At 48.4% G+C, this 27,786-nt stretch overlaps 1 protein-coding gene across 1 annotated transcript; it reads left to right on the top strand.

Annotated features, from left to right (window-relative positions):
• Positions 1-2,616: 2,616 nt before the first annotated feature.
• RPIA (ribose 5-phosphate isomerase A) lies at positions 2,617-27,786 on the top strand. The gene is made up of 9 exons (XM_072636896.1): positions 2,617-2,985; positions 9,574-9,634; positions 11,866-11,921; positions 15,436-15,495; positions 17,474-17,538; positions 20,820-20,888; positions 21,383-21,524; positions 21,692-21,791; positions 26,908-27,786. The coding sequence occupies exons 1-9, from the start codon at positions 2,653-2,655 to the stop codon at positions 27,003-27,005; spliced, it is 984 nt and encodes a 327-aa protein (XP_072492997.1). The 5' UTR covers positions 2,617-2,652; the 3' UTR covers positions 27,006-27,786.

Below are 27,786 nucleotides of genomic sequence, written 5' to 3'. Positions count from 1 at the left end.
ATCTCCAATCCCTTTACTTCTCATTTTTTTCTCAAGCCATCACCCCTTCATTAGCTACATTCTCCTCCTTTTCTTATCTTGACCCCTTTGGGATCCAATTAATGTCTACACTGTCTTCTTGTCCCACTTTTCTATCAAAGATCTTGCCCTGCCAGCCTTCAACCATGGATTTGTTGTTGCTGCTGAGTCATTTCAGTTGTGTCCGGCTCTCCAAGACCCCACTTGGGGTTTTCTTGGCAAAGATATTGGAGTGGTTTGCCATTTCCTTCTCCAGTTGATTTTACAGACATGGAAATTGAGGCAAACAGGGTTAAGTGACTTGTCCACACAAGTAGTGGGTTTGAGGCTGGATTTGAACTCAGGTCTTCCTGATTCTAGATTTGGCACTCCATCCAGTTTGACAAACAGCCATGGGTTATTCATTCCCAGAATTCAATATCCATTGGCTTGGCACAAACTGCTGAACAGAGCTGAAGAAATAAAAGTGATTTTTTAAAAAAAGATATAGAATAAACCTTTTAAAATGTGTTTTAGATTTTTGTCAGGAATATAAGTCAAGTTGCCCGGACCATATAGTTTGCAGATTTCATCTTTGACCCCTTTTTGAAAACTCCTCATGATTTAGAAGTTGTATATTGATTTAACTATTCTAGAGAGCAATTTGGAACTATGCCCAAAGGGCTATAAAACTGTGCCTACCCTTTGATCCAGCAACACAACTACTAGGTCTGTAATCCTAAAGAGATGATAAAAAAGGGCAAAGGGTTTGCATGTACAAAAATATTGATAGCAGCTCTTTTTGTGGTGTCCAGGAAAGAACTGGAAATCAACTGCAGAAAGCCTGAACAAGCTGTGGTATACGAATAGAATGGAATACTATTGATCCATAAGAAACGATGAGCAGGCAGATTTCAGAAAAACCTAGAAAGACTCGAATGAACTGATGCTGAGTGAAGTGAGTAGAACATAGAAAACATTATACACAGTAATGTGTGATGACCGAGTTTGACAGACTTAGTTCTTCCAAGACAGTTCTAAAAGACTCATGAAGAAAAAAGCTATCCACATATCCACATCCAGAGAAAGAACTGTGGAGTCTGGATACCGATCAAAACATACTATTTTTAATTTTTTGTTGTTTTTTTCCCCCTTTTTGTTCTGTTTTTCTCTTCACATGACTAATGTAGAAATATGTTTAACACGATTGCACACATATGACCTATATCAGATTACTTGGAGAAGCAATGGAAAGGAGGGAAAAAAATTTGGAACTCAAAATCTAATAAAAAATGAATGTGGAAAAAAATAAAAGAAAAAAGAAAGCTCCTTCTCCAGGCCATTAGCATTCCAATCCCTTTCCACCAGTTTGGGCAGTTATCACATGTACCAGATCTCAGCACTCTAGAATGTGGCAGCTGTGTGACTGCTGACGTCATGGAGTTACATACTGCCTGACCTGCAGGTCCCTTGGGTTCCCCCCTCCCTGTTAATTTAATAGTAATAAGGCAGCTAGCTTTAAAGTTTGTGAAGCACTTTATGAATATTATTTCACTTAATCTTTGGGAAGATTTATTGCGCTTTTACCATGCTTCCCACGCCTCTCTTGACAGATGAAGGGACTGAGGACCATGGGTCATCCTTTCAAAAAGGGGTGGGAGATGGAAGTCCCTGTGGGAGGGGGTTATCTATATAAAAGGTGTAACGTTTAATCCGATGAGAAGGTGCCTGTAGCTCCTTCCCTCCCTCAATCGCCTCCACTGCCCCATCCCCAGGCTGATGAATTCCACGACCTTCCCGCAGGCCCCAGCCCCCCACCATCACCCACGTGCGCTCTTCTCCACGTGGAAGGCGAAGTCGCGAGGTCTTAGCGCTCTGGTGTCTGTGGCCTGGGCCCCATGCCTGGGGCCTGGCACTTAACAAAGGCTCTTCCCTCCGCTCATTTATTCGGTGCTCTGTTGGCGATTATTATTTAATTTCTTCAAAAGTAACCTCGGGGGGTTGCCCGCTTGGATAACCAAAGCACTTCCAAGGTCTGCGAAGCCACGTACCAATGTGATCTCGTTTAATCCTGGCAACAACCCCGAGAGGGAGGCGCTATCCCCCCATCTTCACACTCGGAGCTAAGCCTTTACGACTGTCTCAGGGTGAGCGTCGAGGGCTGGGGTCCAGGCCAGCGCTCTTTCCACCGAGGGCACGCACGCCAAAGGAGGCTTGTCCTTGGGGGCCCCCCATTTCATAGGGGGGCACTGGCGGCTGGATCAAAGACCTTGGTTCAAATGCACCTGCCGCCCCCCTCGGCGTGGTGACCTCGGACGAGTCATTTAGCTGCACCTGTACAACCGGCGCGTGCTTGTGCGCACCGCCTCTGGTTCCAAGGCCGCCTCGGGGCTCAAGCACGTGAGCAGGTGTTCTCAGACCAGGATAGGATAAGCCGGGGCGTGCCCCGGACAGCCGTGAGGCCGTAGGCGCGCTGCCTTCTGGGGCTGGTAGTCCGAGCTCCCGGACAGTTGCGGGGGTCTGCCCCTCTCCCGAACTACATTTCCCAGCGGCGCCGGCTCGCGCGGCGCCCTCCCTCCTGAGCGGGCCCGATTTCCGGGGCGGTCCGGGGCGGGGCGAGCCGAGGCAGGCGCGGCTGGGCCGGCGGAGGCAGGGATGCAGCGCCCGGGGCCCTTCAGCACGCTCTACGGGCGGGTCCTGGCCCCACTGCCCGGGCGGGCCGGGGCCGGGGGCGGGGCCTCGTCCGGGGGCGGGGGGAGCTGGCGCGCGGGAGAGCCGCACGTGCCGCCGCCCCAGCGCCAGCCCTCGGGCGGGGGCAGCGGACACTTAGTGGCCTCGGCCGCGGCCCCGGCGCGCGCTCCGCTCGCTCCCGCTCCCGCGCTCGCTCCCGCGCCCCCGCTCCTTCCCTCACTCGCCGCCCGGACCATGTCCAAGACCGAGGAAGCCAAGCGTCAGGCCGGCCGCGCGGCCGTGGAAAACCACGTGAAGGTGAGTGCCCCCCGCCCCGGGTCAGCCTCCTCCGGGAAGCCCTCCAGGTTCCACCCGGGGCCGCGCCGTGGAGAGCGCCGCTGGGAGACGAGTTCGAATCCCGCCCCTGGCGCGCCCAGGCTCCGGGAACCCCGCTCCCAGTCTCAGTTTCCCAATCTGTAAAAGGCGAGCGGGGAGGGTCTCTTGTGCCCGGCAGCCTCCGGTCCTAGAATGGAAGCCCCTCGAGGGCAGGCGCCCCAGCGTGCCCGCCACTGGTGGGATGGAGGGGGCCAGAGGCGGCCCCCCGGAAAGTTGGATTTGGAGGGGAGCAGGGCGGGGCGGGCGGGGAAGCCCCCCCAGTGACTCGGGGGACCCACGAGGCGGGGGCGGAGCGGGCCATGTGGCGGGCCCCGGCCTGGGCGGCTTCCTCATCCGCACACTGGACCCCGGGGGTTTGGGGGTCCGGGAGCGTGTTGGGAGGTGAGGCGGGGCAGATCCCCCCAGCTCCAGGTGCCGCTCGGTCCTGTTCCTCGGCCTGGTTCCGGCCCGGGTCCGAGGGAACCTGTAGCCTGCTTACAGACTTGGGCGGGGTGAGGCAAGGAGGCCGCGGGGGGCGGGGGGCGGGGGGCAGGGGGCGGGCCGACCTTGGCCCGCAGTGGGCCGGGGTCTGCCGAAGTCCTGGTTTTTCTTCCCCCGCCTCAGCCCCGAAAATGCCTGTTTATAAAGATGTGAGCCGGCTCCCGAGAACTGTTTGGGGAAAAAAGTTGGGCGGAGCCCATTTCCTTGAGTTAATTTACAACCGATCAAGTTAATTATGTCCATTATCCCTCCTGGAAGGAGAATATCCCTGCCCCGTGGGAGTTCCCGGGCTTGGTCCTGCCCGGTGCCCTGGCACCCTGGCAGGCACCCCATTTCTGCGCCTCCGCCTTCGGAAGGTGGTGAATGTGCGGGCAGGACCTCGCGCCTCGCCGGGTCGGGGGTCCTTGCGTGGCCAGTGCTGTCCTGGAGTACCCGGGGGGTGCTGGGGTGTATTCAGAGCAGAAGAGGACCCAGACTCGGAGCCCCCTCCCCTTTTAGTCTATCCTGCATCTTAAAGCAGATTCCTGTGGGGTGAAGTTCTGATCGTGTGCGCGCCCGCGTTGGCAGAGTCGGTAGCGAGGTCTAGCTCTTTTGGGGCGACAGAAACCTCCCCTCCCCAGCAGGCTCCTGGACCCCTGTCCGGCCTTCTGCCCATCACTGCCACCGGGCTCCAGGGGGACTTACTGGGAGGGGACGTTGGGCTTGGCCGTTCTGACTGGCTCCCACCCTGCTTCCTTTTATGAGATGTTCAAGCTGTTCAGTCCCACTTCCCTTTGAAATTCCTGTATGTGTTCATCGGGTACTTAACTACCACCAGTGGGCAAGGGCACTCTACTAGGGGCTCCCTCAAATCAAAAAGGATCTCTTGGAGATCTTTGTGGGAAAGTTTAAAATCATTTGTTGATCAGTTGTTTAAAATCGCGTCCAACTCTCTGTGACCCCTTCTGAGGTTTTCTTGGCAAAGATACCCGAGTGGTTTGCCATTTCCTTCTCCAGCTCGTTTTCCAGATGAGGAAACTGAGACAAACAGCAAGTAAGTGACTTGCTCAGGGTCTCACAGCTAGGAAGTGCCTGAGGCCAGATTTGAACTCACAAAGATGAGGCTTCCTGCTCCATACCTAGCGTTCTATGTACTGTCCCACCTAGCTGCCCCTTACAGTTAGACCCACCATTATTATCTGTATATGCATTTATCATGGGGGAGGAGGAGGAAGTAGTTGAACATAAATTTAGTTGAAAGCCTTGAGATCATCTCTAATCCTCCCCCCACCTCTACCATTTATAGATGAGGAAACTGAGACCCTCAGCACACACAAGTTGTAACAAGGTATTCTCCAGGCTTTTTTCTACACTTTAGTGATACAGGTTGAAATTCATTCGTTCCGCCTAACCTTTGCGCCCTGTTATCTGTGTTGGGAGCCCACTCCCACTCCAAGTGCCAAAGTACTTACTCAAGATCTTATTTAGATGGTTCTGAGCCGTTCAGGGGCTCCATGCAGTGATTACAATGTCATCTTTGGAAGAGGAGCCCCTGGACATCTTCCTTATTGTTCTCCTCACTATCTTCATTGAGTTCTTCTGCTTGGACCCTGCCCCTGATAGCCTTTGCCCTTGGTAAACATTTAATGTATTTCATTCATTCATTTGACTTTATATGAATTTCAGTGGAGCGTGTGGGCCGTTCATGGGTTATCCCTTAGGTTCACTACATGACCAGCCCCATCCTGACCTTTCAGGTCTTGGAGAACAACTTTGGCTTCTTCTCTTGGACAGTTCTATGGCCCATTGTTCCGTGAGTGCTCCTCAGCTTGTGTTCTTAGGAGAATGTAGATTTCCATGGCTTATTGTAAAATACAGCATCACCAGAAGACTGTTTCTGTGGAAAAAAGATAGGTCTTTGTTTCAGGGAGAAACTTGGGGTCATTGAGAGAACAGCAGCAGTCCATCCCTTTCTCCTCCTGTTGAGCTCTGGGCTTAACCCATTGCCCACTCACAAGGCCCATACCAGATTGGTATTGGTAGCAGGGCTGACCGTCCAAGAGCTGCATATCACTGCCCGATTAAAGGGCATTTTCCATTGACTTTTTCATATTGTTGCCTGGTCAGTGGGCATTTTCCATCTACTTTGTGGATGAACCTATTTCTTTTCAGTGATTGTAGATCCACATTTAGGAGACTCTGAGATGTTCAGTGGCTTCTTAATGCTGTGATCTCAGTGGCATTCACAATCAGAACGTCACTCACCATCTATACTATAGATTCAGTAGGAATTCCTTCTTTTACTAGTTGCTTTGAACTGAGTGTCCTCTATGACAGTAAGCCTTTTGCTTCCTTGACTTTATGCCTTATTCCTCATCTAATATTAATAATCAGAGAGACATCAAAAATGTTAACTACTTCTGTCAATATCTTTCAAGGATTTTTCCACATGCATGGAAGCCACCATGTTGAAAGAGAACCTTTAGGTGGTGTTTTGCTCGACCAAATCAAATGCTTTTTTATGGTCAACAAACAAATGTAATGAAATCCTAAATATTTTCTACATTTTTCAGTCTCCAGTGTGATGATAAAGACATGATCTGCTTTGGATTATAGCTGGTGAAAATTTGCCTGTTCTCTTTTAATACCCTTATCAAGAGTACCTGCAGTATGTGTGTAAAATCATATGTATGAAACCACATATTGATGGGTGGTCCTGTAGGTCTGTAAGGACAGGATCTGACCCTGTGATTCCATTAGTATAGAGAGCTCCCAGGTCAGGAAATTTCCTTCTAGCAATTCAGATGGGCACCTTCTCTTTGAGGCTAAATGGTAGCCAGTATGGATCAGAGGTAGGACTTCTATCCACTGCACTACACAGCCTCCTCTCTTTGGGTTGGGTATTGAGATTTGCATCTCTTTTAGGTAGTAGTGAGTCCTCCTGTATTTTTTCAAACCTTTGGTGTTTTTCCCTATTTCAGATGCCTTGAGATTCAGTCCCTTAACACACTCAAAATCCCTGCCTCGTCTGCACCTTTGGTCTAGTCCAGCTGTTTTTCCCCATCTCTGTTTTCTTCAGTGACGTTTCTACTTCCTCCATAAACTCATCTGGTCCTGGGATGTTAGTCTTCAAATATGGGAGCTGCCCTTGATGGAGCAAAGTTTGTTATAGACATCTTTGCAGATGTTTTTCCCCATTTTTCTTCCATTTTCATCCTTCAGTTTCCCTGGAACAGTTTAGGTCTCTTGCCAAGCTTTCTGCCGTGGCCTTTCCTGCCACTGTTCTCATTGTTTATAATCATGTTAACAGCTAATATCTACAAGCCCTCTAGGGTTTATAGATAGAGAGTTTGCTGTGTGCCAGGTGCTTTACATGTGTTATCTCATTTGATCCTCACAGTTACCATGGCAGGTAGGGGCTATTATTATCCCTGTTTTTGCAGTTGAGGAAGCTGAGGCCTAGAGAGGTGAAATGAGTTACCCAAGGTCACACAGCTGTCAGGTCCCTGAGGGAGAGTTTGAACTGAGTTCTTTCTTACCTCCAAGGCTTGCATCAATCCTCTCCAACAGCTCGCTGCACTCATGCAGTTTACAAGCCTTTGGATTCTTTTTCATTTTTTACTCATGAATAGTATTTTCCATCCACCTTTGGAAGGGTCTGTTAATAACAGCATGATGATATAATAGGGGCAACATGATGAAGTGCACAGAAAGCAGGCCCGGAACCAAGGGGACCAGTGCTGCTTCTGACATACTAGCCATGGGACCTTCATCAAGCCTCTTAACTTCTTGGTGTTCTGGGCAGTGTCAGCTTGGAGTTGAAGAAACGGGCTGTGACCTGCATTAGTGGAAGGAATTTCCTCATTTAGAAGTTCTCAGTGCCAAAGAAGTCGCAGTTGTCCCCTGCCTCCATCCTTTGCTTGTCATAAACACTGTGAGGTAGGTAGTGTTATTATCACCATTTTCCAGGTGAAGAAAGTGAGGCCAAGGCAGGTAAAGGCCCTTACTCAGTTTCACACAGCTAATACTGGCAGCACCAGGATTTGATCCCAGGTCCCTTGACCTCAGTGTTCTTTCTGCACCCCAGTTGTGTCTTTAAGGAAATGCCAGCGAAGGTATTTGCTGATCAGGCAGTGCTGGGAGGAAGTCACAGAAGTTGGGACGGAGAGGGGGATCCCCATGGGCCCCTGGGGAAGACAGCCTCTCAGTGCCATTATTGCATGGTCCTAGGCCCTTGCTTCATTGCCCTGTAACTTCCCCTATAAGTCCTGTGGCTTCCTTCAGCCTGGGGCTTTCTCTGAGGTCCCAAGCTGCTTCCAGGACCCTTCTCTGCCCTAGGAGAGCAGCTCCCAAGGTGTAGGGTTTCCCTCAGCCTAGCTGGTAATCTGTAACTGGCCCATGGGCGAGATCCAAGACACTTGAGAGGAGATGAAGTTTCAGCAAACTGAGCTATTTACTTGAGGCCTGCTGACCTGAAAGGGAGGTTACACAGGCAGCCTGGCTCTAAATCACAGGGTCCTGGGGCCAGGGAGATCAGGAGAGCGGTTTGAGGTTTGGACTTTGTTAATCAGAGATTACTAGGGGGTGATGCTCAGGAAGGCGGGCTTAGGGCCTCAGTCCTCATACACATCTGGCCTTCATTCCCAGTCTAGCAGCTGGGCTAAAACTCATCAGCAAAGAATGCTTTGTTAATTTTCTTGATGCCATATTCTCACGGGCTTCTGCTTCAAAAGGAGCCTCTCCCATGGGAGATAGAGTATGGGAGGATTGCAGATTGAAAGCTGAAATGAAAACCCATTCTTTCACAGGAGGGGAAACTGAGGCTGGATGATTTGGCAGTTACTTAGGCAGGGTTGAAGGGAGGAGTAGGTTTCTTGCTTCCAGGGCCAGTCTTTCTGCCTTTGTACCACATTGTAAGAGATGGGCACTTACTTAATGTGCCCAGGAGTTCCAAACCATTCCTGAGTCTTACTTCTCAGTGACTTTGGGGGATTTCAGAAGCTGGGACCGGGACTACCACAAAATTTATTCATTCATTCAACAAACATTGGCATATGTCAAAACAGCAGCTGGGCTTCCTTCTCAATGGATTACCAGGGACTAAAGCCAGAGGGATCTACATCTTAACCCCTGAAAATTCCTTTAGCTTCCCTCCCTCCCTGCACTTGTCTCTCAGCTGTGAGCTACAGCAGCCTGAGAGCAAGAAAAGGTGCTCCTCCCAGAGGACACTGCCTGGCTTTTGTACTTAGGCTACTTGTGTAACTGGTAAAGTAATGGTGACTACTTTTGGTCTTGTGTGACATTTGGGGCTCTGGGATCTCCTAGGACAGAGCCAGATGAAAATGTAATTGAGAAATAGTCTGAAAATGCAGTAGAACATAGATAATGGTAATGTGTAGTTTCCTAAGCCCTGTGTGGCCCACAGGGTCCTTATTTCTCTTTGAATCTGACACTGGTGTTTTAGGAAATGAAGAGCACAGCTTTTTTATTTTCCAATTAATTTACTAGTCCACGTATTCTAAAAATATTTTGTTACTTTTTAAAATTACCTTTTTAATCGCCATTTCTGAATATTATAATACTTTCCCTTATAACAAAGACAGACAGCCTGAATGAGTAGCATGCTTCATTCTACCCTATGGCCCTCTACATGTGCTCCAAGAGGAGGGAGGAGGATCATGTGCCGTCCTGCTTGAGTCAACAGCCCTGTCTGTGCTGCTTTCCCCTTTCCCGGTGTCAGGGAAAGTGAGGTGGCTGCTTGGGGAGAGGATGGCTTCCCCCTCTTTGGGCATGGGTTGGACTCTCTGGCCAGCCTTCTTCTGGGGCCAGGATGGGTCGTAGCAGTTCTGTCCTCTTCTCTTACCTTGGTGTACTTGTACAGGTGCTAGAAGAGGGTGTTTTAGGGAAAGGATTCACTAAGCTAGTCTGTAGCTACTGGGTTTTCTCCCCAAATGGGGAAGATACACAGCTCAGATGTATAGGAAGAAACTGTGAGCTTGTGATCCTGGAGCGGGTTACTGACGTCTTTGTGCTCTTCTTTACATTTGGCAGAATAATCAAGTGCTGGGGATCGGCAGCGGCTCCACCATTGTCCATGCTGTACAGAGGATAGGTATGTCACTGTCCCCGTTTTTCTCATTCTCAGATTCAGGTTGCCTGGGGGTTATCAGAGAATTAGCCAAGACCTCCCCTGCTCTGCCCACTTGCCCCAGATCACTTCCTGGGACTGGGTGGACTGGTTTGGTCAGGGCAGGGCCCAGTCTGACACTATCAGTGGCTCCTCTTTTTCCCTCCTGTCCTCCATCTCCAACTCTCTACATCTTGCAGGGACATTTTTTTTGCCTGTTGCCAACCCCCTTCAAATGTGGGATCCTTAAAGGCAAGGACCATGTTGTTCTACTATCTTTGTACCCCCCCAGTGCTAAGCACAGTGCTTGGCACATAGTACACCCTTTATAAATGCTTGTGGACTGGCATTGGCCACTGATTCTATTGTTAGTGTCAGAGAAATAGAATTGGCCCCAGAGCCCACAGAGGCCTGGATTTAGAGCTGGAAGGAAGCTTAGAAGTTTTCTGGTGTCACCCCTACTGTGTGCCAAGTACTGTGCTAGGCTTCAGGGGTACAAATACCCTGCTCTCAAGAAGTGTCCAATCTGATGAGGAAAGACAGTGCACAAAAGAAAGCTGAAAGGAGGGGAGAGGGGGGAAGTGTACCCAAATGGGCAATGGAGGGAGTTAGAGATTCCCAGCATAGTGCAGCCAGATGAGAAAGGAGGCATTTTGAAGTAGGGGTTTGGGACTTCCTGGGCCCACCTTCTGTGGTGGAGAGGCAGAGTCCAAGGATAGTGGGATATTGCAGGATAATGAGGTTTATCCAGAGACATGTCCCAGGGTAGCACAAACAGTGAAGACTGAGGAAATCTCATTGAACAGACAACATAAATAGAGACATTCAAGGCAAGAGTTACCTAAGCAAGATAGCTCTGAAGTCCACAGGGGTTATGGGACCTGTTGGAGGTCACAGGCAGCGAGCTCTAAAGTCAAGATTTAAATGTGGGGCCAGTTGATGCTGATGTCCCTGCACCTCAGTGCTCTGTCCCTGACCTTCTTTTGTTGGTGGTTATATTTACATTCAGGCCTGGCTAGAATGGCTCTGAGCCAGTTGTGACCTGTACGTTTGTGCCTTGGCAGGTGGTGGAGGTCAGTCTTTCCTGGAGTTCTCAGGTCAAGCTAGTACCTTTGACCCAGTGCAGCCAGGATCACCTGTTTGGGCTGGAAAGGGGAAGATTGGCCCTGCCAATGAAGCCACACTCCCTCTGCTAGGCCCCAGTCCAGCTTCTCACTTGCTTTTCCTCTTTACCCTGGAGTCCTTGAGGCCACTCCCAGATTCTGATCTGGCCATTTCAGTGTGTTCAAGGCCCGGGATCATTTAGCTTTGGTGGCTGCTCAGCAGGTTTTAATAACCTGTTTTCCTGCATTAGTGACAAAACACCAACCTGATGACTCTTCTGGGCTGATGTAACCATCTCCCAAGTGCCCCAAAACCCAGGCCTAGAACCCTTGGTCATTAAATGCCAATTGAGAGATGTTCCACCTGTCAGCTTGTTGACAACACAAACAGTCTTCTCATATAGCCCACAGCTGTCTCCTGTTTAGTGTTGGGTACATTTGTATGACTTCCGAAATTGAAGGTGCCTGCAATTTTAACTCGATGAACTGTTTTCTTGTTTATTTTTATGGTAACTTCAAACCTCTGAATTTGATGCACAAGATTTGTGCCAGATAAGTTGAATTTTCAGCATAATGGCTACAATGAACCCTTACGCTGAGCTTCCTTGGCAAAAGACGTGACCTGACATCCTGCCCCTGTTACGTACCAGCTGTGTGTGACCCCCTCATTGTCCAGAGGTCCCAATCTAGAGGTGCCTCAGTGGAGTAGAGGTTCTACACTCAGAATTCTTCACACCCAATGAAACCACACATCTGACACCTCCCTCCCCCCCCCCCCCCCCCCACCAGTCCCAGACCCTCTTGACAAAAGCAGGGCCATTGTCCCACACAAGAAATCTGGAGTAGAAAAGGATTGGAAGGGTCACTGAGTCTAATGTCCTCATCTTTTTAGACCAGTTTCAACAGGTTAAAGGACTTGCCTAATGTCACTGACTATTTTGGAACAGAGTTGATTTTGCGATTCAAATCCTGAGCCCAAATTTAATGTTTCTCTCCCCCAGACTAGACTTGGCAGCAATGTGGAACACTTGTCTGGAGCATTTCTTGGCTTTTTTTTTTTAATGACTTTCTGGGTAAAATATAGAAGTTCAAACCTTTCTCTTTCCCCCTCAGCTGAAAGAGTAAAACAAGAAAACCTGAACATTGTCTGTATTCCCACATCCTTTCAGGTATGTGTCCGGTTCTGTGACTTTTCCACATTTGGGGCGGCCCTCATTTTGATTTTTCTTCTTCATTTTGTTAGCGTTTGGATATGTGAAGGAGGCATCATCACTTGAGTTGAGCCTTAAAGGAAGATAAGGGCTTTTCGTTTGACTTCCTTTCACCATCTTATTGCCCATCATTACCCTCTTGCTTTCTGGTTGTATTTCACACATGGTCCTCCATCTCTCATCTCTGGGTCTTTGCCGTGGTTGGACCTCATGCCTGAGACCTCCCCTCCTTACCCGCCCTCCCCAGCCTCTTAGAATGCTTTGTTTCCTTCGAAACTCATCTCAAGCAATACATTCTACATGATACCCCAGCTCCTAATGACTTGTATTAGCATATACTTAGATACGTGCCTTTTGTGTCCCTTGCCCCCACCGAGGCTCTTTGAAGGCAGGAACTATATTAGTTTGTCTTGTAGCCACAGCATCTAGCACGTGGCCTAAATAAATGCTTGGCAATTGGTGGGGTGTGTTGCAGGCATGGTGAATGGTTTGTACAGATGAGCAGAGAGGTAGGAACCTCTCCAGCCTTATCTCAAACCTTCCTCATCACCAGCCAAATGGGGCTCTCCATTCCCCTGAATTTGTCCTGAACTGTTCTTCCTTTGTTCATTCAATTGTTTCTGTTTGGGATGCAGAGGAGACCCCCAAGCTATGGAAGCAGCGGCTTTCATTTTGGGCCACGGAGAGATGCTAATACCAGGTTCCTTGTTTTGAACTGAAATCTGCCTCAGTTGTGGAGCTACCCACTGGTCCTTGTTGGGACGTTTCAGGCCAAGCAAAAGAGTCTCTTCCTGCTAATCCACCTTCACTAAACTCTTTTTAAAAAACAAATAATATATTTATTTTATTAAATATTTCCCAATTATATGTAAAAATGTTTAATGTTCATTTAAAAAATTTTTGAATTCCAAATTCTTTCCCTCCTTCCTGTCCCTCCCCTCCCCTTTGAGAAAGCAAGTGATAAAATGTCAGTATCATATTATGATATATCAGGGGAAGCACGTGACAATTGTTAAAAATAAAAATACTTATGAAATAGGCCCTGGGGATATTGTTATCCTCATCAGGATGGTTTTGAAAATCAGGTGAGAAAATAGATATCAAATGTAAAAGGCTATAAAAGTCAGTTGTCATTGATAACAACAATTATGATACTGCTCTGGACGAATGATGTACCAGCTGTGCTCTGACAACAACACTCCATGTCTCACTTCTAGTTGAGAGCTTTGCCCACCTATCTCCTCAGCTGGGGATGCCACCCTCTGTCCTGTGCCAGGAGCCTCTCTCAGCTCCCTGGGAGGCTCAGCTGCAGGACTAGGTTTCCTGACTTCTCTAATAGGGGAGATGGGTTAAGCTAAGCTGTCTAACCTAGCAGTGAGATGAATGAATGAGCATTTATCCAATACTTTTGATGCACGAAGCATTCTGCTAAATTCTGGTCACGTAGATAGCAGCTTACATTATAATGGGGAGCCAACACAGGGAAGGGGAATGGAGCCACAGGACAGTAGATTGACATTCTTCTCCGTACTGATAATGATGCCAGAGCTGGAAAGCTGGGGTGGGGGAAAGGACAGGATTGGCAGAAGGGAAGGAAAAGAAGGTGGCCTTGGTCCAAGGTAAAGGGAGTGGCATGTAGATGGAGTGAGTCCAGAGGCGCTCACCACTTAGGGGCCCCAGGACATGCCCCCTGAGGCTTCAGACAGAATTAAGCCTTGACCTAGGCTTCATTAGTACTGCCCTCTGAACCAGTGGGCCTCACAGCACTGTGGTTCTGGGCCACATTTGGGGCTGCCATGCTGACCTGAATGAGTGTCACTTCCTTATCAGAAATCTCTGGCTTCAGACTAAATAGGCTTCTCAGGTTGGTACTTCCTTAAGCCTCCCAGTGGTCTGGCTCCTACAGGACCAGGAGACAGTCCTTGCCAGGGCGGAACAGACACTTAAGTGATCTTCCTGGGCATATGTAGCCGTATGGGTCAGAGCTAAGACCTGAACTGGGGATTTCTGACTTAACTGCTGCCTCTTCCTCTGTAAAACGAGGGTTAGGGTCAGAGTTCAAGTCAGTCAGCTTCCAACTTTATAGGTCCATGGATCATTTAGTCATTTCACAGATGGAGAAACTGAGGCTCAGGAAAGTGACTTCCCCAAGATCATGGCAATAAGAAGTCCCTAGAGCCAAGGCTCTTTCCCTGTTTTCCTGAGTTTCTATTGGCCCACCTTGGGGGGGGGGGGGGGGCAAGAAGCAGGGGAACCAGCTTTCAGCCCCTGTGGTGCTAGAGGTGAGAACTGCTGGCTCGAGTTGCGAGCTCAAGAACAATTTATTTGTGACCTCAGAAGTAAGAGCTAATGATTACCTCTTGTTTTCTCCACACTCTTCATTCCCACCTTTTTTAATGGATGGATCACAGTCTCCTTGGTGTGCTCTTGGACAACACTTTGTGCCTCGGTTTCCTCATCAGTAAAAAAGGACTGGACTAGATACTGTCTGAAGGGCCTTGATGTTTATTAAACACTTGCTGTATGCAAGCCCTATAGCTCTGGATTCCTGTGGTTCCTGTTACCTGGGAGGAAGGGGAGCCTTCTCAGCACTGAGCTTTGTCCTGAGCCTGGTGGCATTCAGAAGCTCACACCGACTCCTATCCAAGCAGTTGGGACAAAGGTGCTTTGTAAAGTGGAGGCAGCAATTAGTGTGATTTACAGTGTCATCTTTACTACCAGCCAGCATGTGAGGGGTTTCCAGAACCTGTTTGCTAAATCCTTTTTAGACTTTCATGAGTATTTTAGGTCTGCTTGATTAAAAGAAAACTCTGCCATGTTACAAGTTTGGTTCCCCAGTCTGGGGAGTTGCTGGTTTGGCATTTGTGTGCCAGGCAGGTTGCTGAGTGTTGGTTTCAGAGGCAGAGGAGTTTATAGGCTGCCTGAACATGGGATCATCGGAGAAGGAAGGTTGGAGTAGGGAATTTAGATCTAGACAGGATGGAAGCCTTCTAGGTTGGCTCTCTCATCTGACAGGAAACGGAGCCTGGAGAATTGAAATGAGCTTGTCCAGGCTCCACAGGTGATAATCCTGGTCCCCTGACTTGGGGACTCTTTCTTCCATAGACAGATTTCCCTGCTCCCTCCCCGCCCCTCATTTGTACACATCACCTGGCTAGTGACTGGAGGGACTTGTGACAAGCATCATTGGGGAGCCTTAATTAAAAGTAATCCCATAAAGTATTAAAGTATTTATTAAAGTATGTCTCCATTGCATTCCACACCCTCATTCCCATCCTCCTCCATCCACCCCAGAGGCTGGCTTCTCCTACTTTGCCTCTTGGGGAGAAGACCCTCATTGGGTGAGTTGATTTAGAATTTGGAAAAAAGCCTGCGTCAAAGCTAAGGATCTGAAATTGGAAGGGGCAGCTATTCCAAGAGTCAAGAATTCGGAAGAAATGTGAATGATGACCCCTTTTCTTCATTTGTGCAGGCCCGGCAGCTAATTCTTCAGAATGGCTTACCCCTAAGTGACCTGGACCGCCACCCAGAGGTAAGGAAGAGGCCTCATCCTTCTCACAGCCTCCCTTTCCTTCCCATGCTCTGGGATCATACCCTTTATTCTGTGTCAGGTTGAAAGAAAAGAGCCCAGCATTTGCCAGTTTTGGTCTGAGCTGAAGTTGGTGGGACCTGAGTGGCCATCTGGCCCAATCCACATGCCAAAGAAATCTCCCACTGTAACATACACCAAAGAGGTCTCATTTGAGTCTGGCCAAGGAGGGTGCCCACCATCTCCTGAGACAGCTCTTGCTGCTTGGAGGCAGCTCTAATTGTGAGGTCAAGTCTAATTTGCCCTGTTTGCTGCTTCTCCACATACCTGGTCACATGGTTGAAGGCTTATCCTGCCCCTTCTGACCTAAATTCCTTCTACCAGTCTTCAGGTTGTGGACTCAAGGTGATCCTCTTGAGCAATGCCCTACTCATCATGTCCCTCTTAAATTACCCTGAACTCAGTACCCAGAGGAGGCCTGAGAAAGGCACATGGCCTGAGGCTATTACCTCCCTGCTTCTGGGGGCTATGGGTCCTGTGAGCTCTGACACTCACAGAGAGACTTTGGTCCCTTCAAACCCCAAGAGGTTTTGTCCTATAGGGAGAGAGTGAGGAGTCCTAGAGCCCAGACTGATGAGGGTCATTAAAAGGAAGCGGGACACTTTGCTGGCGAGAAGAGACGATTCAGAAGGGATTGGCTGCATGTAGTCGATTTGGAGTTCATTTCTTTGGCACTAGAGAGCCCACTCAGGAGCAAAGGCACGAAGGTGCCAAGAGCCCAACTAAGGCAGGATGTCAGGGAAGTCTGGCTAAACCAATGAGAAGGCTTTTGTTGTAAATGGAGGGGAGGTAATGGGTTCCCCCTTGTTAAAGGCCTTCATACCACCTTGGGGGATGTCTGCTTGGACAGAAGCATCTTGGTCTTGGAGATCCCTGCCACCTCTGAGGTCTAGGAAGTCAGTGCGATGTGGGAGTGGGACAGTACCAGATTGGGTTAGTTAGAAGATTTTGGACGGATGCTGGAACAAATAGGAAAAGTAAGAAAGGCTTATTGAGACTGGGGAGATTCGAAAGATGTAGGCAGGCAGAAATGAGCAAGAACCCACTTAGAGTTATGAAGGGTGGAGGCCAAGGGACCCAACCTGAACCTGTGGCCTAGAGCTAGCAGCTGAGTTTGAAGAGCCTGGGCTTGGAGCTCAGACGAGCTTTTCTGTGGAGATGGAGTTCAGTTGGTACCAGGGTTTGGGTATAGAAAGAATCGGACTTGGGACAAGAGTCACCATCCCATGAACATGGGAATAAATGATTGGGAAGGCCAGAAAATGACTAAGGCATTAAATTTGTGTGAGTGCCACTAAGTACGCACACTACAAGGCCACATGCTACAAAGCTGGACTGTAGATGTATCTGTCCATGGTTCTTATCTTGGGGGGCTGGATTGGAGGTGTGCATGCTTGTGTGAGTGAGTGTGTATGTGTGCACACATTTGCTATAGTGGGCCAAGGTATGGGAAGTGTCTGACTCCTTGTGTGTGGCCTTTGGATTTCACTGGACCAAATGTCCAGGGCTGGAAGCAGAGGGGACACTTCAGGTCATTCATCGATAGACTTGCCTGAGCTAGAGTTGTCTAAAAGAGCAGGCTACCTTGAGCTGGCATTCCAAAGCAGAGGGTTGTACCAGATGATCTCTAGGGTCTCCTCCAGTGCTAAACTCCAGGGACTAAATAGTTGGAGAGTTTGCCTAGTGAGAGGGAGGAGAAGCCACATCAGATGTGGATAACCGTTGTGTTAGAACTGTCTTCCTGATATTATAATACCATTTGATCCCTCTCTGTGGGCCATTCATTCAAGAGCTATTCATAATCATGATTTTTTTTCTTTTTCAGTTTCTAAGCAATCACGTTGTGCGCTGTTCTCTGATTTATTCTGGGTCGGTTTCAGACTTCACTGGTCACTCATTTACCTTGGTTTCTTTCCATCAGCTTGATCTTGCTATTGATGGTGCTGACGAAGTCGATGCAGACCTCAACCTCATCAAAGGTGGTGGGTGAGTGTTACGAGACAGGATCTTTTGCCAGACAGATTTCTGCAGATTTCTGTTCAGAATTCATCAGAGTTGTAGTGCGTTCATCACTGAACTTGGTTATGGCACAAGTGAATCAACTCCATCCCCTCCATAGGCCCCCTGGAAAACTCTGGGACCCTTACCTGTTCTGACTAGCAATTTCTCATCACTCTATCCCCAGGGTAAATTCCTGGGAATCTGTGCTGAGACCAGCAATTTCTAACTGCCCCTGTTCCCAGACGGAGATAGCTCCTAGGACTCTTCTGCAGTCCCTCCCTTCCCTCAGTTCAGTTAATCTGATAACCCTACAGGTGACCCTGATGAGGTGCTGGGGTCCACAGCCTGCCTCTGTTGGCTGGAAGTGGCCTAAACTGATCCTGTGGTTTTTCTAGGAAATTGCTGTCACCCTGCAGTAGATAATCTGCGACCCGCCTGCTCTTCAGCCTCCTCTCCTGAGTGTCTGTAACCTCTGTAACTCCTCTCACAGAACTTTGCTGTCTGAGTAGGACAGTGCCTTGTTCCAAACTGTAATTCCTTGACCCTGAATAAACGCCTGATCTGATCTTTATATATCTTGACCCGCCCCAGGCCTGAGCCTTTCTCAGAGGTTTGTGACCTCCAGTTGAAGGGTGCACAGGCCCAGGAGTACCATTGTACAGCCCGCATTGCTGGGGCTTCTATCAAAAGCAGACCCCCTTTGTCCACATGAGGCCTGCTGAGCTCACTGATCACTGCTGAGCCAGGCACACAACAGTTAGAGCAAGTTAGAAACAACAACGAACTCCTAGGTCCCAATTGAGAACCTTTCTTTTTATACTGAGATGTTATTGTGTATTTCTCAGGCTATCTTACCCCACCCGTTGGGTGTTCCTGGGGCTTAGTCACTGTCTTGGCACCCCACCCCAGCTGCTTCTCAGCTGTTTTGTCGGGAAAGTGCTCATTATGCCCACTGTATTGGGAGAAAGAGGTCCTGGGTTCAAATCCTGGCTTTGTCTCCAATTATTTATATATCATCACTTAACTGGGCCTTTGTTATCTGTAAAATGAAGGGGATTAGGGTGCTAGATAATTTCTAAGCCTTTTCCAGCTCTAAAATCTCCACTTTCTCTGACTTTGCTCAGCTCTAGAATGCTCTTGCTCCTTATCTCCAGCTCTCAGCTTCCCTGGCTTCCTTCAAGTCTCAGCTAAAATCCCACCTTTTACAGGAAACCTGTCCTAGCCCCATCATCATCATCACCATTATTTCCACCTTCTCTCTTATTTCCTATTTATCCTGTGTTGCTTGTTTGTACATACCTATTAGAATGAGAGTTCCTGGGGTGGGGGGGCGTTTTCTTTTCCCTTTATGTCCCCAGTACTTAGCACAGTGCCTGGAGTAGTCAGTAAGCATTTAAGTGTCTACTCACTCAAAACCTGTGATCCTAAATTGCTTCTGCTTTGTTCAGGCAAAGGCCCACCTGTTGGCCATAGCCCTGCCTGGTAGCTTTCTAGCCCTTTGACCAAAGCACTTCACCCATGAAGGTTTGGACTCCTGTTCCTTATTTAGTGCCCCCTCCCTGCCCTTGGCAGCCTGCTAGTGCCTGATTCACACACCTTTCTTAAATGCAGTAAGATAGTTGTATAAAGGGATTTACTTTGGTCAGGGAGCTGTAGTACTATAGTACAGTATGGATTAAACTCAGAAGACCTGGGTTCAGATCTTGCATATCTCACGCACACACGCACACACACACACACACTCACTCTCACAGACACACACTCTCACAGACACACACACACACACACACCTTCTCCCCATCAGAATGCAAGTTCCTTGTGAGCAGGGCTTGTTTCCTGGCTTGCACTTGTCACCCCTTCTCCCCCTCCCTCCCCTCCAGTCCCAGTTTACTGATGACTGGTACATGGCAGATATTTATTTGGTCACTGATTGAGAGCTGGGTGACTGGGCAGATTCTTTATCTGAAAATGAAGGGTCTGGAATCCCAGCAGGAGCTACTTAACTAGGGTGATAAAGACTGTGGAGACTTTACTAGGACTTTATTAGTCTTTGATGCAGGAAACTGGAGTGCTGGCTTTAGGTGGAGGAAAACCTGGCTTCATGTTCTTCTCTGACCGCTGGGCTGTTTCACTCTGGGCAGTCACTTGGGTAGCTCTCTCAGCTCTCTAAGACCATAAAGTGCAGAGAAGATGTCAGATCTGGAGGTTCCCTGTATCCATAAAATGGTAGGTCTAGTCCTCAGCCCCATCCGTGTTATTCAGAAGTTTAGAATTTTTTCTGCAGCTACATTTTACAGAAAAAGCTTCTGATTTTAGTGAGTGGCCCACTATTAACTAATAACATCAGTTATAAAGCAGCGACTATGTGCCAGGTGCTGTTCTCAGAGCTATACTTCCATTCTGAAGGGGAGGCCTGGTGATGGGCAAGTTAGAATTCTGTTCAGTAGCAGGGGAATAAGTGGATTTCCTAGTCTCTGAATTTCATTGTCCTTACCTGTCGATCAGTCAAATCCCCCTGAAAAGTATGCTGGGGGGCATTTACCTTTATCCCAGCTAATGTATGAACTGACAAAGAAGAGAAGGGCCTTGGGTGACGGGGGCCATGGTGGCAGAACTGGAGGTGGGAGGGAGGGGCATGGGTCACCATGTAGATGCTTTAGGGCACCTTTAAAAGTCATCTGTGCCTTCATCTGGACTAGGCTGGACATAAGAATATGTCATCACAGAATTGGAATGGGCCTCAGGTTATCAACATACCTGGAGAAAAAGTCCTTTCTGGAACAGGTTGGAACCAGTTTAAAAGATCCTAGATTACAGTCAGGAGGGTCCCTAGCAGCCATCCAATCCAAGCTCATTTTACGGATGAGCAAACTTCTCATCTGCCTTTGTTTGAAGACCTTTAAAAAGGGAGGGGAAGGAGCCTGTTACCTCCCTGAGTGTCTCTCTTTAAGGATGCACACCTCTGAGCATTGGAAGGTTCTTCCTGCCATGGAGCTGAATTCTCCTTCTCTGCTTTCTACCCATTTCTCTTAGGGGGACTCTTGTCCGGCCTTTTCCTTCTAAACATGTACTAATGCTTTTGTGATAGCCAGGCCCATTGAGAGAGCTTCAGGGGCTTGGATATGTCTTTTAGAACCTAAGCATTTTATTTCCCAGAAGGTTGGGAGTTGGCTTTTAAGTTTTTCCAGACCTGATCCAAGCATCTATTTTTCACATTAATTTGATTTCTCTTCTAATTCTTTTGCTTTGCTTCTTGCCATTTTCAGAGGCTGTCTGACTCAGGAGAAGATTGTAGCTGGCTATGCCAAGTGTTTCATCGTTATTGCTGATTATAGGTAAGGCAAGACCTGAGATGATGTCTACTTGGTATTATCTTGGCGACATATAATGTATAGGCTGAGCTTAGGTAAGGCTGGCTCATTCCCATGTTGTGAATAAGGAAATAAAAGCAAAGGGTCTAAGTGATTTTTCTGAAAGTCCCAGAGAAAGGTTGGGTGCCCAGAGCACATCCACTAACCTCGTGGTGGTCAGCCCACCCCATGAGCTCCCACGGTGGGAGCCAGAATGTAGGGAAATGTGCAGACTGGGTGATTTAGCAGGAGCTGAATGTCAGGCTTGTTTGGGGGGTTTTGTGATGTTATCAGGGCCCTGTCATCCAGATGCAGGCAGTCCCCCTTCCTCCCTCCTCTACAAGCCGGCCACTGACACGCTACACATCACTAACATTCTTGAGAGAGCCCATTTCAGGCCATTTGATTTCTATTTAGCACGATGCTGTTTGTGCTGAGAGTGGTCATCTTGGCTTTGTTGTCTAACCTGGTTTCTGCAGGAAGGATTCAAAAAACCTCGGTGACCACTGGGTGAAGGGAATTCCCATTGAAGTCATCCCAATGGCATATGTCCCTGTGACCAGGGCCCTGTCCCGGAAGTTCGGCGGAGTGGCTGAACTGCGGATGGCTGAGCGCAAGGCTGTAAGTGACCAAGGCTGGAAACACCAGGCATGGGTCTGTGGCTGGCTGGCTGCTCACTGCCCCTTCCTCTCTCTGTCTTCAGTGGACCAACTGCTAAGGGACAGACAGATTACCTATGCTTCCCTCTCTTCTCAAGGGCCCTCATTAACATGAATACCTCTTCTTAGGGCCCTGTGGTGACAGATAATGGAAACTTTCTGCTGGACTGGAAGTTTGACCGGGTACATAAATGGAGTGAAGTGAACACAGCCATCAAAATGATACCAGGTAACCCAGCAGTGTTGGCTGGGGGAGCCTTGGGGTCCCTGGTACACATTACCCTGCTTTGACCTGGGATGATAAGTCTAGAGAAGGAAAGACTAAGGAGGGGCATCACTGCCAGAGCTGGAAGGAACCCCAGAGGTCACCTCATTCAACCCTCCTCATTTACAAATGAGGTAACTGAGAGCCTGGCCTTGTTCATATAGGTGGTATCAGAGGTGGGATTCGAACTCAGGTCCTTTGCCTTTAGACCGAAGGCTCTTTCCAGTGTACCAGGCTGCCTCATGGAAGAGGGAATGGATTTCTTCATGTTGGCCCTAGAGGGCAGAACTAGGGGAAGTGTGGGTTAGATTCAGGCTTGATGTATTTAAAAAGTAGTGCTGTCCATAGGCAGAACGTCTCAGCGGGTGGTGGGCTCCCATCCCTGTGGGTCTTCAGGCCAACCTGCCTGGGTTTTGTTCAGGTATGTGTTGGACCGGGTGGTCTGGCAGCGTCTCCCAACCTGTAGCAGAACCAGCATAGCCTGACATGGTATTCCATATTGCGTGTGAGAACCGGTCCTAAGCTTTGGCAGCCACCTTTGTCCCTGGTGCCTGTGGGTGCTAAAAGTGGAGACGGCTGACTATTCATGACCTTCAGTTTTTAGAAACTTTCTGTAGCTTCTTATTTCAAATTCTGTAGATGTCAGAACTTGGGCCTCCTGGTGTAGGAATGTTCTGAGGCCATTTGAATGTTGGGGGTGTGGGTAGGGGCTACTTAGCGTTCTTTATGCCTAGGAATTTAGAAAATACATATAAAATACATGATCTTGTCTGACACCCCATGGACTTGGATTAGAGGCTGACTGTTGTGACCCCATTTTCTGTTTGGACAAACAAACTGAGTAAGGATGGGGTTTAACTGAGTCGCAGGGCTAGAGCGTGCCTGGCTGTGTGCTCCACAGTGCTTAGTGAAACCAGGTCTGTTTGCTGTCTTTGCAGTTGGGATACCCACTACACATCTGTGCCTTGCACCTCTACTCGATAGGGAGGCAAAAGTATCTATATTTATTTATTTGTTCAATCCTGTCCTGCCCTCCGAAGCCAAGGAGAGGTGGGTCCGAGTGCTGCCTTTGACACATGCTGGTTGTGGGCCCTGCTGGGCAATTCCCCTGACCTCTTGGGGGTGTTGGCAACTCCTGAAGACTCTTAAGTCAGAGAAGCTGCCAGAGATGTCCTCTCCTGAGAGGACCTTATACAGGTCCAGATCTTAGACTCTGATTATAGGTAAGGCAAGACCTGAGATGATGTCTACTTGGTATTATCTTGGCGACATATAATGTATAGGCTGAGCTTAGGTAAGGCTGGCTCATTCCCATGTTGTGAATAAGGAAATAAAAGCAAAGGGTCTAAGTGATTTTTCTGAAAGTCCCAGAGAAAGGTTGGGTGCCCAGAGCACATCCACTAACCTCGTGGTGGTCAGCCCACCCCATGAGCAGGTAGCAGGTGGGACTGAACCTACTTCTTATGAGAGAGGGAGAGTCTTTCCCCAAGGACCCCAGTTGTCTGAGATGGGATGGGAGAAGCATGAAAATGGGCAGTGTTGTTCATAGGTGATCAGAAAAGCCTTCACTTCAGTCTCTTCACCCAAGCATTAAGAACAATTAATGATAATTTTAAAAATTACCTTCATTTCCCAAAGTTCCCTTCCCCACATTAGTCCTAGAATGGAGAATGAACGGGAGCACAGTACACAGTACATTGCCATCATGAGATCGAAGAATCTGACAGGTCCCGTAGCCCCCACTCCTACAAAGAAGCAGGGGCTGTGATCTCTGTGTAAGGGAGTCAGAGAATTGGGTTGAACTTGATCGAGTCTCTTGTACCCATCTTCCCTTTGATAGAGGTGCTGTAGAGCAGCCAAGGTGGAGGGAGGAAAGCAGGGAGGGCTCAGTGATGGCTGAGTAATTGCCTGAATGATGAAAGGCAGCCCCAGAGGCAGGAGAATGCTAGGCTGCTTCTTTTTAGCGGAATTTCTCGTGGTCTCCACTAGAGGGCGGCATGTCCCTGGCCCAGAGCCCAGGCTTCCTGGCTGGACCTTAGCCATCGAGTTCAGCTCCCGTCCTTTTACAGATGAGTAAACTGAGGCTGAGTGGGCTGCTAAAAGGCACTAATGAGGCGTGTGTTGAGAGATGCCAGGGTTCATCAGGGACACAGTAGAATTCTGCACAGAGTCACAGATGACCTCCCTCTGCACCAGAACTTCTGACCCTGAGCCCATCAGCTTGCTTTTTAAAATGTGTTATTTGTATTTCAATAGAATTGATTTCTTCTGTAGTACAATGAATTTTATTAATTTGAAAACATGATTCTGAGAAGGGATCCCTAGGTTTCCTCAGGCTGTCCATGGCACAGACAAGGTCATGAAGCCCGATTCTCCAGTGTGTCCACAGAGGGTTGTCCAGCCTTTGCTGGAGATTCCCAGGGAGGCAGCTCATTCCTCTTTGGGCAGCTCTAACCTGTTAGGGATGTTTCCCTAATGCACAGTTCCAGAGCTACCGTGTGATCTTGACTTCCACATTCAGGGATGAGGCACAAGAAGTGTCATCCCTGTTCATGTGGCTGCCCCTCTAGATACCAGACAGTGAATACAGATTCAGTTAGGGCTAAGGGCCTTTGTCACTAGCACTCATTCTTTTCTCCCACCCACTCTGGTGCAGTAGATTATATCTTAGAATATAAGAAGAGAGTTCACACTTCTTAGGGGAAAGTGTTATTTTCATGTGAAAATAGAGGTATGTCTCAGAAGGACTCTTGAATTAGTAAGAGCTTGTACTTAGTATTTCATTAACCCCTGCTCCTCTCAGGCCCAGCAGCTCTTCTGGAGCTGATGTCATGCCTGGAGTAGTGGGTTCAGTTCCATTTTAGGAAGGTTTTTGATGTCTTGGTTTGCTGGTTCCTGTTTATACATCAGCCTGTCTCTGCCCTTTTTTGGAGAGGAGGACTGGACATGTGATTCCATTGGTGAGCCACCCAGCCAACAAACATCAGAGGCAGGACTGGAACCCAGATCCTGCTTCTGAAGCCAGCTTTCTGTTCATATACCACAATTATCTCTTTGCCTTTGACCATCACTACCAGAGCTGTACAAACCTGAAAAGGGATCATTTCTTCCTTCTCCTTTCCTCTTGTTGCTGCTAAATCCCACACGTGTTACCTAATGTCACAGCATTTGACCTGGAGAGGATTGTGTTGCAATCAGTCACCAAGCATTTATTTAAGGTCCTACTGGGTGCCAGGCACTAGCATTGGGGATCCAAATGGCTGAGTGTGGCAGGTAGCCTTGCCCTAAAGGAACTGCTAGAATCCTTGGTGACAGCATCACAAACTCATTGCTGGCAGGAGTCTCTGAAGCCATCTGGTATGGCCTGTACCTTGTCCAAGAATTCTTTAGATGGCATAGCCAAGAAATGACCAGCTCGCCTTTGCCTGAAGACCTCTAGAGAGGGGTGACCCTCCACCTCACAGAGGCATATAGGCCACTTTGGCCAGCTCTGACCCTTAGGAAATCTGTCCTGGCATCCAGCCTCAGTTGAGTTCTGGGCAGCTCCCACCTGCTGTTTTGAGTTCAGATTCTTGGGGTGTCACCTTCATTGTTGTGTCTCAGCCTCAACTTGTCCACTGCTCTCCATCTCCATCTCCAGTTCTATACCTGTCCCTCTTGGGGCATAAGTTTCAGGCCATGTACCATCCTGCTTGAGCTTAGCTAAAACTCTTCTTTGTTTTATCATTGTCTTTCTTACAAGGAACCATGACCCCACAGCTCTTCCTTCCTTGGTTTGTCTCATAGTTTCCTTTAAAAAAAATAATAAATTTCATGGAGCCTGGTAGAGGAACTTGGCTCCACCCACAGAATTAGTGGGAAGAGTCCTCAGGAGGTATCAGACCCACCCTCACTCACAAGAAGTCCCAACTCCTATTTTCGGGCTCCATTTTTGTCATGGATCCAGAGATTCTCTGGTGGAAGAGGAGCATAGAATACATGGAGATACTGGAGACCTTAGGGAGAATCTTGTCCAGTGCCCTCCTTTCACAGGTGAGGAAGGAAGAACCAGGTTGCTGCAGGACACCCAGGCAGTGACAGGAACTAGGTGGGAAACCCCAGCCTGTGGGAGGCCCAGGCCAAGGTTTCTTGGGTAGCCTTGGGGTGAAGTTCATAGAGCAGGGATTTACAGCTTCTCAGAAGCTTTTTTGTCTTTGGCCTCCCTCAAGGGTCTTGAACATCACAGAAACCAGTAAAACCATTCAAGTACTGTGCTGAAGGGGAGAAGGAAAGGCCCCAGCAAGGAGGGTGTGGGGTGGTCATGAGGGGTAGGTCAGGCACAGACTGAAGCCTGTCTCAGAAAGATTCTGTCTATCTTTTCACTTCAGTTCTTTACATACACCTGGTGTACTTTATTCAGTTCTGGTTGCTCCACAATTCAGGGAGGATTTTGGTGTCTGTTCAGAGGAAGACAGATTCTGTGCCAAGTGAAGGTTGACTAGAGAAATAGCTTGGGGGTGGAGAAGGCTTGGGGTGGGGGCGGCTTTCTTCTTGGTGCACTAGAGGGATTGTCATCACGTGAGAGATGGCTTGGGTTCATTCTGTTTGTGACTTCCTCCCCACTTCTGCCCAGGATGGCTGCTGTGAATGTAGGCCTGATGTTAGAAAAAGCTTCCCAGTGACTAGAGCTGTCCAGCAGTGAGATGGGGCAGTCCCTTCTAAGGGGTCAGAGATTTTCAAGCAAGGGATGGTCACATTGCTTAGGGGCCTCAGCATCTGGTGTCCCTTCTGACTCAGATTCTAGTGTAAGAAGCAGAATTAAAATTCTCTTTCACTGGAGGTCATTCTTTGTCCATGCCTTGCTTTTCATCGCTGCCCTTCCTGATTGTACTGACAGAAGCATTTAACCCTAGACTGTGTGGGCTGGCAGGGCCTGCTGATCACCTCATTCAGCTTCTTTGGTTTCCAGTTGAGAGGTGGAATTTGCCCGGAGTCCTGCCCTAGTAATACTTCGTGATAACTCCCATTTCTGACTATGTAGGGTGACACATTTGCCTGTCTGTTAGGAGGTCATGGCTTAGCTCTTCCTTGTTTCTTCTAGGAGTTGTGGACACGGGTCTCTTTATCAACATGGCTGAAAGAGTTTACTTTGGCATGGAAGATGGCTCCGTCACCGTGAGGGAAAGACCATCTCACTGACCGAGGCCTCACGGGTCGTCGCCGAGGCAGAGAAGCCCGGGAGCCTTTGCCCAGGACGACCAGTCAGAGCGTGGGGGTGTCCTGCAATGTTGGACGCCCCTGCTCTTTTTTTAAGGAAATAGAGAAGCATATATTTTTTCTATCTAAAAATACTCACTTTTTTAAAGAAAAAAAAAACTTGATTTCATGTTTTATATGAAATACTACAAAAAAAAGAGACAGTTTTTGAATCCTTGACTTGAGGCTCCTGGTTCCTCATTAAGTTTCTGAGTGTTTGGTTTGCTGGGGAATCCCAAAATGTCAGCCACTGTGCCAGCCCGGTCTATAAAGGGCCAAGCCAGTAGCCCCCGATGCCTTACTAGAACCACTGATGATCTTTATGCCTTCATTCTTGGTTTGTTTTTGAGTTTACAGTTTAATAACTCGCAGTATGTAGTCCCACTTTTAGATCAAGCGTGTTCAGAGCTGAGTGATGCCCTTGACGGTGCCCTTCATGGACAAGCTGTATTGACCTCAGTACCATCACCCCTTGGCCAAGGTCAGGTTACTCACCCAAACTGGGAGACATACGAACCCTCGGCTTCCTTGCCTGGAAAGACTTTCCTAGTACACCTAATACTGCTGGGAGATCCCTCTCTTGTTGGGTGGATTTTTTCTGTTGTCTACCTTTTTTGGATTGTCTGCCTTGCTCACCCTTGAGTTCATCATTTGCACAGTTGGGCATCAGATGTCTCTTTATGTTCTGTGTGTGTTAAAATAAAACAACTCAGTGCCACTTCAA

The sequence above is a fragment of the Notamacropus eugenii genome, chromosome 1 (assembly GCF_028372415.1).
Source record: "Notamacropus eugenii isolate mMacEug1 chromosome 1, mMacEug1.pri_v2, whole genome shotgun sequence".
Taxonomy (NCBI): Eukaryota; Metazoa; Chordata; class Mammalia; order Diprotodontia; family Macropodidae; genus Notamacropus; species Notamacropus eugenii.
This window is presented reverse-complemented; position numbering and strand designations above follow the sequence as displayed.